Source organism: Haplochromis burtoni, unplaced genomic scaffold (genome assembly GCF_018398535.1).
Source record: "Haplochromis burtoni strain Fernald_Lab_line unplaced genomic scaffold, NCSU_Asbu1 Contig_9, whole genome shotgun sequence".
Classification (NCBI taxonomy): domain Eukaryota; kingdom Metazoa; phylum Chordata; class Actinopteri; order Cichliformes; family Cichlidae; genus Haplochromis; species Haplochromis burtoni.
The window spans coordinates 971,690-982,680 of record NW_024582370.1 but is presented as its reverse complement, the minus strand read 5'-3'; the positions used below and the strand labels follow the sequence as shown (position 1 = coordinate 982,680).

The following is a 10,991-nucleotide window of genomic DNA, read 5'->3' as shown; positions in this document are numbered from 1 at the left end:
ACAGTAAAAAAAAATGTTGATGTTTAGATGTATTTATTTATTTAGATTTTAATTAGATTTGTGCTGTATGTCTGATTATTAATGTATTTTATGTATTTCTGTTTTATATTACTGTGAAGCACTTTGTGGTTTTTAATATATAAATAAATTGATTTTATTTGATTTGATGCTCAGGACAAAATGACAAATCAGACTCCACATACAAGAGAGACAAAGAGCCAAGAAAGATAAGACCGGGCAGGAAAGAAACTGAAGGAAATAGATGGAAATGTGTGTGTTCAGACTTTAGGGGAAGCGGGGAATGAAGAGGAGAGTCAGTGAAGAGTAGGCAGTTATGTCAGCCATTGACAGGTTTGGCGAACCTACACAGCTGCCTGTCTCACCAAGTTACGCTCGCTGGACTGGAGGATCCTTTCGCTTGCTCGCACTTCAACAATGATCAGAAGATCCTCTTCTTTTTTCCTTATCCTACAGAACGCTGACTCGGGCTGGTCTCTCAGCTCTGCCTCTGGATCTGTGTGAGCAGCTGCCTCGCCTCAGAGTGCTGTGAGTAGATACACACCAAGGGGAAAAGTTAGAGGTACAAAATCTGATACACACAACTCAATTGCGGAGACTTGTCCCCCCCAAAGAAAGCATGAACTTGCACAATCACATCTCTGTGAAATCCAATCAATACAGAAAATTATTGTCCTGCCGTGTTGCCTTCCTCACAGAGCTGACCATAATTTCCCACACCATAAACCCACAGCTGGTCACTGTGTACTGTGTTTGTGTTGCAGGGAGCTTTCTTACAACCAGATAGAGGATCTGCCCAGCTTTTACCACTGCTCTGCACTGCAAGAGATGTGAGTTTTTCAACCCCCTAGACAGTCACACACTTACTGTATCAAAGGCAGCAGTTTTCTCAGTTTACCTCTGCACATAGTGCTTTGGTTACATATAATATATCATTTTCCTAACAGAGGGTTGCAGCACAATCAAATCAGAAGGATCGAGTTAAGCACCTTCCAGCAGCTCACCTCTCTAAGAGCACTGTGAGTCAACTTTACTTTGTCTTAGTCACAAGTTGCACGCGATATATTTAGAAATTTGTGTTTTTTTATAAATAGCCATCACCGTCGGGTAAGGATAGTGAACTGAAAAATATGCAGACTGGTGAAAAATCAAAGGAGAGAAAAACAACAAATAGTCCCTCATTATGCTCATGATGATGGTGCTCAGGAGCACTATCTAAAGGGAGTCAGTCCAAAATCTCTTATTTTGTTTGAGATATGGTTACCATGAACATGATACATATCATTTTCATAATACTCTAACTGCTCAGTGACCTTTTGTACCCAAGAGACATGGGCATTAGTAAAGATTACAACCTTCAAGATAGGATGATTTCATCACATATCTCCCAGGACAACTGTGTTGATGTCCTGTGCCCATTCCCAAAACACGTGGGCCCAAACAGGAACACCATATTTTAGAGACATGGTTGTAACCTGAACTGAAATCTTTGGGAGAATTCTGCAACAGCAAAGATTGTAGACGTGTAACTTCCAGCTGGCAAAGTCAGCAAAACATATATAAATTATATAATAGTACCAGAAAAATTTCCCTCTCACATATCTGCTGATGGACTTGGACTCCAAAACCTTCCCAGCAAATGCCCTGAGCACCAGATGTCCTCGCTATGAGTGTTGGAGTTCTAGGTTGTTCTTTTAATTTGTCACCCATCTGTATATGTTATTAATAACCGGATAGCAGGAGATGACAAAACAATGAAACTAAATTTGATGTACCATTGAGGTTTTTTCTTGTGAAATAACACATAGTTTGAACTTTGTTTCTCTAATCATGTTTAACTGAAACAATATGTAGAAGTCAAATCATCTGTGCTATAATGAGGTTTCACAACATGACCCAAGGACTCTGATGCCAAAACGAAGGAAATCATCGGTTGTTGGATTAAACAAGACTGTAGGATTGTGACCTATTACTGACATCTAGTGGTGATACACAGCATTGCCAAGTGTGCGCCGTCATTCCAGGCACTTTCACATCATTGTGATTCTTTTTGTTGCTGTTGTCAGTGACCTGAGCTGGAATATGATCGAGAGGATCCACCCAGATGCCTTTGCTTCGCTTCACTCTTTGGTTAAACTGTGAGTAAACTCACTAAGACTCTTCTACCTTTCATCTTGTTCTCCCCTCTTTCTGAGAAAAGCATAAAGAATATATGCATCTCAGAGTGTTGCACTTGCACAAACACTCCATACTTGGCTGCGTGCTCCACTGAAAACCTGTGGACTTTTGGCAGAGTTTGCAGCGAACATTAAAATCCATTTATTGTTTGAAAAAAAATATCTCTGCATGGCAAGAAGCCTCAGCTCAAGTCGTGCCAATATAAAACTACTTCATTGTGTGAAGACTGGTTGAAGTTTGCGTGGCTAAACAAGCAGATAATACGTTTGACAGAAAGTATTATGTGGAGTCAGTCTGATAGAGTCCTGTCTACACAGCTTAATGAATCTAGGAGACAAGGACATTTTATCAAGGACATCTCGCAGCTTTATCTGAAATAAAAACACATTTTACAAACATTAACTTGGCTTGGTTTGACATGCACCTTTCTTATTTCACTGTCCTTCGATTTTTCTCTTAGGGACCTGACTGAAAACCGTCTGAGCTCAATACCTGTTGTAGGCTTGAGCGGTCTGACCCATCTCAAGCTGAGGGGGAACACAGAATTATATGAGGCCTTCAGTCCTGATAACTTTCCCCATATGAGGTAAATACTCTATTCAGAATCCTTGAGTGCTTTCTTTAACTGTGTGATCTTCAAATGAAACTTGTATTTTGCTTTGTCCCAAAAAAACAAAGATCCCAGGTGTGTATCCTGTGGCTGTGAGGAAAACGCATCGCTTCCCAACCCTTAAATTATCCTTCCTCTCGCAATTTTCTACTAATATCGTGAATTTACCGAAAGCTGCCAACTCTGACAATTGACTAATTACAGTGTATCCCTGCAAGCCATTCCTGAGCCGAACTTAAACAATGACTGAGTATTTGTTAGCAGCAAGTTAAATCTTGTTACAAAGATCCCTGAAGGCCTGGGAAGGTGCGATGAAGTAACAAATGAAGAGGGACTTTTAAAGAGATTGGAGATGGCAGCAGATCAAAGCTCTGTGTTAGTATCCCTGTAGAACATCGCCCAGAACAGAACCTCTGGCAGACAAACATTTTAAAAGCACTAAAGGTAAAATAAAAGGGTTTTTTTGCAGACATCTACACCAAAGTCAGCAGATCAGCAAAATAAATAAACGCTTCGCCTGCATTTTCCCCAACGATGGACTGTTATCATTATTAAAAATTCAGTTATGCTTTCATACACTGAAGCTTTTTTGGGTCTATTGTTACCATCCCCTCTGTTTACAAAGGCTACGCGTGTCCAGTATAAGGCAAAAACACCCGGTCCCTATGGAATATATACCTTTAATACCAGTCAAACTGATTACACATCAATCAAAATGTGGTTTAATGTAAATACAAGTAAGAGCAACAGGAACAAAAGCACTTGAAGCTGCTGGGAAACAGTTTTAAATTGTGCCTAAAAGAAACGTAGATAAAGCTCACGTTGAAAGAAACATCAGCCAGGACTTGCAGTTTTGTTGCCACCTTATTATGCTCCTGTTTTTCTTCTGGTTTATTTTCAACACTACTCTCATCTGATTGGTACAGGGTGATAGAGATGCCTTATGCCTACCAATGCTGTGTGTACGGCTCCTGTGATAGCTACAAGCCAGCCGGTCAGTGGGACTCGGAGCAGAGCAGCACCGGTGAAGACCTGCATAAGAGGACTGTAGCCATGTACCCCATCCACACCGACACTCACTGTAAGACAACACATGCTTACGGTATCTGTGAAAACATACACACAGTATGTCAAAAGACTTGTAACATATCAGATGGGAATCTGACAACTGTGTCCATACCTGGCCGTTAAGGACGTGTCAGATCCTCACTGAAACCACAGTGACCTAAAAACACACAACACGTGCTGACCCCTCCATTCCTTCATTCCTGTGGCCAGCATAAAATGGAAACACAAATAAATCAAAATGAAGGTGAAATGAACCCAATGAATCTGCATGATTAAAGCAGAAATTAAAAAACTGCTGGGTGTATTCAGAAAAATAACAGAATCAAGAAATGAATAAACCAAGACATATCACTGATTAAAATTTATTTACCTTTAATTGCTAGAGAAACATGCCAAGACAATCAAAATTCATCCAAGCGCCAGTAATCTTCTGAAGTGTCTATTTTTTGTCTGTGGAACAGAATGTTATCATTACAACCCCCTGCAGCTAGAGTCGCGCATAGTCTGCATGGGGTATATTGTGTATAAGCACTTTCAGAATAAGCTCTCAATATGCTTTAACACATGGACCGTTTGGAGGTTTGATCAAAAAGGAAATCTGAAATTCTGAATTCTGGCCCTAAAAAAAACGTTTTCTTTCAGATGACCCAGACTTGGAGGAGTTCCAGCTGGAATTAGAGGAATCCAAACTGCAGGCCAGTGTCCAGTGCACACCAACACCTGGTAATGCAAATGAATGCAAATGGGTTTTATTGTAGGGTATGACGCAAGTAAGCCCTAAGTTCAGCGCTTTTAGCTAATGAGTTACTGTTTTGTGCTGTTGCAGGTCCTTTCCGTCCCTGTGACTCTCTGTTGGGCAGCTGGCTAGTTCGTGTTGGCCTGTGGTGCATCTCCCTGGTGTCTCTGCTGGGGAACTCCATCCTGCTTCTGTCTCTCTTTGGCTCATCAGGCTACCTGTCACCACTTCGCTTTACCGTGGCTTGCATGGGGGCTTCGAATCTACTGACTGGTGTGTGCATGTGCACCCTGGCCCTTGTGGATGCTCTCACGCTGGGAGAATTTGGCCACCATGGAGCCCGGTGGGAGGGGGGTCCTGGTTGTCAGGCGACAGGATGGGTCTGGGTGTTTGCGTCCGAGGCCAGCGTGTTGCTGTTAACTCTTGCAGCAGTGCAGTGTGGTGTGAGCGTGACGTGTACGCGCACCTATGGGAAGTCCCCATCCCTCGTGAGTGTGCGCACCTGTGCACTGTTCTGCCTCGTTCTCTCCATCACGCTTGCTTCTCTCCCACTGGCAGGAGTCGGGGAGTATGGGTCCTCGCCTTTCTGCCTTCCCTCACCCCTGCCACCCCCATCCTCTCGACTGCCGTCCTCCCTGGGCTTTCCCTTGGCCCTCATTATGATGAACACCCTGTGCTTGCTTATAGTCACAGGTTCACACATCCGCCTCTACTGGGAGTTACTCAGAGGAGAGTGTGAGGGCTTGTGGGACTGCGCTATGATCAAACATGTTGCCTGGCTAATATTCACCAATGGTCTTCTCTATGTACCAGTAGCTTTCCTCTCCCTTTGTTCCCTTCTTGGTCTCCTTTCTCTGGGGGAGGAAGTACTAAAATCAGTCCTCCTGCTTCTGCAGCCCTTGCCAGCCTGCCTCAACCCTCTCCTCTTCCTTCTTTTCACGAGAGACCACTCTCAGCTGTTTTTCTGGCCACGCCCCAAAGCACGTACACAGCTCCGTCGGGACCACACCTTGGACTCGTTGGTTTCCGTGGACACAGAAAAGAGCTCCTGCTCCGATTCCTCAACACAGGTGTCACTCACTGATGCCACTTACAGTGGAGGATCTTCTCTCCAAGCCCGGCAGGATCCGATCAGATTTTCCCACTGCTCCTCCACATCCTCTGTTCCTCTCATCCCTTGCCAAATACCTCCTCCCACTGCCAGAGATAGAGAAAGGGTGGCAGAGTGAGAGAGAGAGAGGGTGAGCAACTGGTGATTTCTAGAAAGTTTGGATCAAGATGTCTATCACACTGCCATGTCTCTCACTCTCAACCCATGAGCATCCACGCTAGCTGTCTGAAAAGCTAGGACACCATATGAAAGGACCATCCTCTGCAGAAAGACCGCCTCTGGGTTCACAGTCTTCAAGCTCCTCAGAACATTCAACACTGAAACTGTTACTACAGAGACTACAGAGTGCAGAGAAGCTGAGGAGAAAACAAAGAGCCTCTGAAAGTGGAGAGCGGGACTACAAGGTCCTTTCACAGAAAAGACTATTCAAGGACATTGAATAGGACAATGACATTGCTTTTTATATAAAGGACAATTTCAGACATTTCAGTGGACTGAGTCATGGGGAACAGTTCAAATCCACATGGAAAATGTAAGCATTGGACAAATCAGCGATTTCGCCTGTGGGGAATTTAGGTAGCACCAATAGATCTTTGTTTATACTGAAAACTGATGAAAAATCCAACTCAGAAGATGCAGGTAGTTTGGTTCTTTTATAGGTGGAGCCATTTATTTGTTTAAATACAAATTCTATCCTATTGCTAAGGTCTGTTTAAAAAAAAAGGGACTCCTCATCACTCACACACACGACAGCCAGTGTAAGCTAAGTTTTCTTCCACAGATGTCATTGTCATATTGTACTATGCAACTGTATAATACAAAGGTCGTTGTAAAAATGCTACTCTTTATACGGCAGCAAAGCGCCACAGGAAATGGGCCGCACATCTATTTTCATATGGTTTACATGGTTTGATCTCAAGAAAAGCAACTCTATCCAACAGGAGGCAAGCAGTCATAGAGACTGAATGGGATGTAGGTATTTTTCTTACAGACTTTAGAGTAGGCTAGCATTATGTACATACAATATAACTACCTCTGAACTAGCATGGTATTGACTCACTACAGCCTTATGATGTTTGTCTCCCCTTTTTATAAACAGCAATTATATAATTTTATATTATAAGAAATAAATCCTTAGCTTGTAAAAACAAATGTACTATTTAGGATGTACATACTTTGTATACAACTGGTTAAGCATATTTTTGAATAAAATCATCATCTTCATACTATACACACTCAAGTATGCACTTATGTTACAGATCGGAGACACCTCCAAACTACACAAGAAGTCCAGGCACTCTGAAATACATTAATAAAATGAAACTTTAATGTCACAACACAAGCACGCACATTATACATACAGCCATCCACATACATTTAAAAACAGGAAGACAAGTCTTACATCTGTGTATAAAATTAATACCACAGTTCTAACAAGGTGGCAGTTTTCTCAGGTGAGGTGGAAACTACACACAGGTTCTCTTTGCTGGATCTTCTGCTTCCTGCTGCACACTGTGCGCTTCTCTTTTTCGGGTTGATGCTTTCTGATCAGGAGTATTTTCTTTGTTGCCATCTACAACACCCTGGGGAGAAAAAATGCATTAAAAAACAAAACACCCTACTCCTCCTAAACCAGAAAATCATCGAGTCAGTTCAACTGCAGAGGGGGTTGTTAATGAAATTATATACAGGTGCACTACAGGTGAAAATGTAGCGCACCCTCATGACATGTTGTCTCAGTTTTTTCCACCACTTTTGCATTTGACTGGGGTCAGTGTCACTACTGCTAGCATGAGTAATATTTGGATCCCACCAGAGGTTGGCCAGATTTGTTTTCAGTGTTCCTTTAGTTTTTCTGAGCAGTGCAGATGTGCATGATGCACTCCATTACACTATAGATACAGTAGGGAAAACAGTGGCTGGACACTGTAGCATGATCAAAATTGTTGCAACCATGTGCAATGACCTTGCAGTCTCAATTTGAACGCTTCGAAGAAGCAGTCTCTGAAGCAACGTTTTGCTGCCATCCTCAAAGCCGTAAAAAAGGGATGAAACCGATCCCCTTCCATTTTGCAGCTGAATGAGGGCAAACTGGTAATAACACGCAAAATGTTTGTCATGATTAAGTAGTAAGATTAGTAGCAAAATTCCACATCTCTTGCCACCTGTTTCCATAAATTCAGAAGTTCCTCCACAAAGTGACACGATTGCTGCAGGACAGCAATCTAACTGCAAAGTGCCATACGTGCTTGACAACTTTGCTTTTATACAGTAACAATTGCCAGCTCAGTTGCTCTGACTGACTAACTAACTTAAATCAGCTGTCACATGCTAGCAATCTCTCTGTGTTTATAGATTAGAGAGCAAATATTTGCAAAACCTTGCCAATCTTTCTGGGAGTGATTACAGTCAATCTGAATTGTTTGGACAAGTTGCTTTCCTCTAGGCAATCTGTGCAGTCACCTTACAATTGAGGTTTGTCCAGAGGTCGAGTATGCAACACCCTCAACCCCCAATCACAGAATGCAAAAGAAATCAGTGCAATTACAAGGAGGTTATTTTCACTTTAATGCGACTGCAAATAAACAAGTTCTATTTGCTCGGCCTATAATGTTCTATTGCAGGAGCACAGCACAACCATGTGGGTCAAATAAAACAGTGCACACAAACTAATACATTAACATTGTTGTGGAGCAAGTGACAGGAATCATGTGACTAAGAATAGAGCAGCAGTCAGAGTGTAATTACATTAAATGATTAATAATTATAATTATATTATATAAGTCCTTAGTAACTCACAGAATTCTTCTGGACGGCATGTTCTTGTGTCCACTTCCTGGCCTTCTCCATAAACAGGTGTTTGCTGTATTTGAATTCCGATGACTAAATTACGGGAAAAATAGATAAAAGTATAAAGTTGGATTATCGAATCATTCACTGTGCTACAGCTGAACACAGCTGCTCTCTAACCCAACAGGTTTAGCTTAAAGGGGTTTTTGACTTGCATCTAAACAAGTCATTTTGGCATTTACCACACTCCCGGACTTGCCTTTAATTACTTAGCACAGCGGTCCCCAACCTTTTTTCCGCCATGGACCGGTTTATGCCCGACAATATTTTCACGGACCGGCCTTTAAGGTGTCGCAGCTAAATACAACAAAATAAAACTAGTAAAACTAGAGTTATTCATAACACACGTGACAAGACCCAGGAAAACCGAGTTAACGATAAAAACGATAACAAAATAACGCTGAAAACCGATAAAAACCATACATTTCACACCTGAGCCTCTACTCTCACGGCCCGGCACCAAACGACTCACGGACCGATACCGGTCCGAGGCCCGGGGGTTGGGGACCGCTGACTTAGGATACCTTTTATTTCCAGGGATGAATTTGAATCAATTAAAAACTGAACTATGTATTTTAGTCAAGACAATGTCTTTAAAACTGTTTTTTTGTTTAGATAGTTGGACGTACAGGATGGACAACACACTATGTGTGACTCACTATATCAGCCATCAGGGGGTCGTCTGGATTTGGCTCCGCCATGAGTAGCTGTATGGAAGTGAGGACTGTGGAGATGTTTAGAGATGGCTTCCAGGCACCCTGAAAAAAAAAAATCAAATAAATATAAAGACAACACTACATCTGAAATGCATAAAATGCAACATATATCCTTGTGTCCACCATGTAATGGTGTTGAAATAAAGAGTTTATTATGTACTGGAAATCTGTTATAACCTTTGGTGGCAGTTTAAGAGCATCATGGCAGATCCGTCCTGAATTGTCAATGTTTGGATGGTAGATTGGAGTCAAGAATCGTATTTTGGGAGGCTCAAACGGGTACCTAAGAGAAAAAAAAAGCATGTCAGTCCTGCTAGAGTGGAGTGAGAACATGTAACTAGTAGAGAGAAACCCATCGACGTTAAAGCTCAAAGAAGAAGTACCTCTCTGGAATCTTGACCTCCAAGGAGAAGACTCCACCATCATAAGGAGTTCCTGATCCACCCAATATCTCTGCAACATAACAGGGTTAAACATATGGTCATGGATTTGATATATTTTAATGACAGGATCCACTGCAAAAATGGATGTCAGAGTGATCTTAATCAGGTGAAATATTCTGAGTATATAGTATAGGTAAATGCATCTTGGCAATTTGTTAGGTACACCTGTTCAACTGTCTGACAATCAGCTAATCACGAGGCATCAACTCAGTGCATTATGGCATATAGACATGATCATTGCAACCAGCTGAAGTTCAAACTGAGCATCAGAATCGGAAGGAAAGCCGATTTAAGTGACTTTGCTAGTAACGTGATTTTGTTAGTGCAGATATGGTGGTCAGACTCTTTCAGGACCTGCTGATCTACTGAGATTTTCCACATAAGCATCTCTAGAATGCACACAGAAATGTCCAAAATGAAAAATGTTCAGTGAGCAGGAGATCTGGGTCAAAATGCCCCACTGATTTCAGAGGTCAGAGGAAAATGGCTACGCTGGTTTGAGCTGATAGGAAGGAAACAATCCAAAAGAGCCTCGATGAACGCATAACGCATCAAATTTAGAAGCAGACGGGCCGCAGGAGCAGAGACCACACTGGGCACCGCCGCAGTTAAAAATTACGATAGTTGTGAAGGCAACACAGAGGTCCAACCTGGTACTAGCAACGCACATAAGAAAGTGCCTGGCAAGTGTAGCTGTAGTCGTTTAAGTGACACAGTAGTACATACGTGCCCGGAGGTCGTCTATCTGATCTTCGGTCTGCCAGCATGTTATCCCAGGGGGGGGCTCGGTGCTTAGCATTTGAAGTTCACGTTTCAAACGAGAAGCCCTCTGCATTCTGAAAAACAGGCAGCTGGCTAATTAGCGTTACACTTAAAGTTCGTGGGTCAGTCTCCGCACACGCTTGTAATTATTTAATCCTAAACGTAGAACATTTATTGTCAAATTGCTCAATGAGACAGTGGTTTGTTTGTGATGTTAGCTTCCTTCTTGTGATGCTGAGCTAACGCCTTTGCTTACTAATGTGAAGGCCGAGAAATAAACACCTTCTTAGTGCAAAAAGTCTAATAACAACTTGTCAGGTGGAGCGCACCTCTCGTTTACTTACTTTTTATCAGCTGTGCACTTGATAATCACTGTCTATCTTAATCGAAATGTCAGTTTCACAGCTCTCGGCGAAGCAGCGTCATCGACTCTGTTTTGGATTTCCCTCTCCTTACGTAAGCACCGCCCGCGCGCCGCTCTTCTTCTTCTTCTTCTGTT

At 42.3% G+C, this 10,991-nt stretch overlaps 2 protein-coding genes across 2 annotated transcripts in view; one reads left to right on the top strand and one right to left on the bottom strand.

Annotated features, from left to right (window-relative positions):
• Positions 1-6,952, top strand: part of LOC102292822 (leucine-rich repeat-containing G-protein coupled receptor 6) — a 39,801-nt gene extending 32,849 nt beyond the window's left edge. Inside the window, exons 11-18 of the mRNA XM_005914675.3 lie at positions 475-546; positions 783-848; positions 966-1,037; positions 2,085-2,156; positions 2,657-2,782; positions 3,733-3,887; positions 4,517-4,597; positions 4,701-6,952. Of these exons, the coding sequence (XP_005914737.2) occupies positions 475-546; positions 783-848; positions 966-1,037; positions 2,085-2,156; positions 2,657-2,782; positions 3,733-3,887; positions 4,517-4,597; positions 4,701-5,839 (1,783 nt within the window). The 3' untranslated portion in view covers positions 5,840-6,952. The remainder of the gene's footprint in view (positions 1-474; positions 547-782; positions 849-965; positions 1,038-2,084; positions 2,157-2,656; positions 2,783-3,732; positions 3,888-4,516; positions 4,598-4,700) is intronic.
• Positions 6,953-7,026: 74 nt separating this feature from the next.
• ube2t (ubiquitin-conjugating enzyme E2T (putative)) lies at positions 7,027-10,988 on the bottom strand. Its single transcript, XM_005914674.2, has 7 exons — positions 10,837-10,988; positions 10,457-10,566; positions 9,671-9,740; positions 9,465-9,570; positions 9,231-9,329; positions 8,521-8,604; positions 7,027-7,304 (listed from the first exon to the last, which is right to left on the bottom strand). The coding sequence occupies exons 2-7, from the start codon at positions 10,563-10,565 to the stop codon at positions 7,188-7,190; spliced, it is 585 nt and encodes a 194-aa protein (XP_005914736.1). The 5' UTR covers position 10,566; positions 10,837-10,988; the 3' UTR covers positions 7,027-7,187.
• Positions 10,989-10,991: the final 3 nt, after the last annotated feature.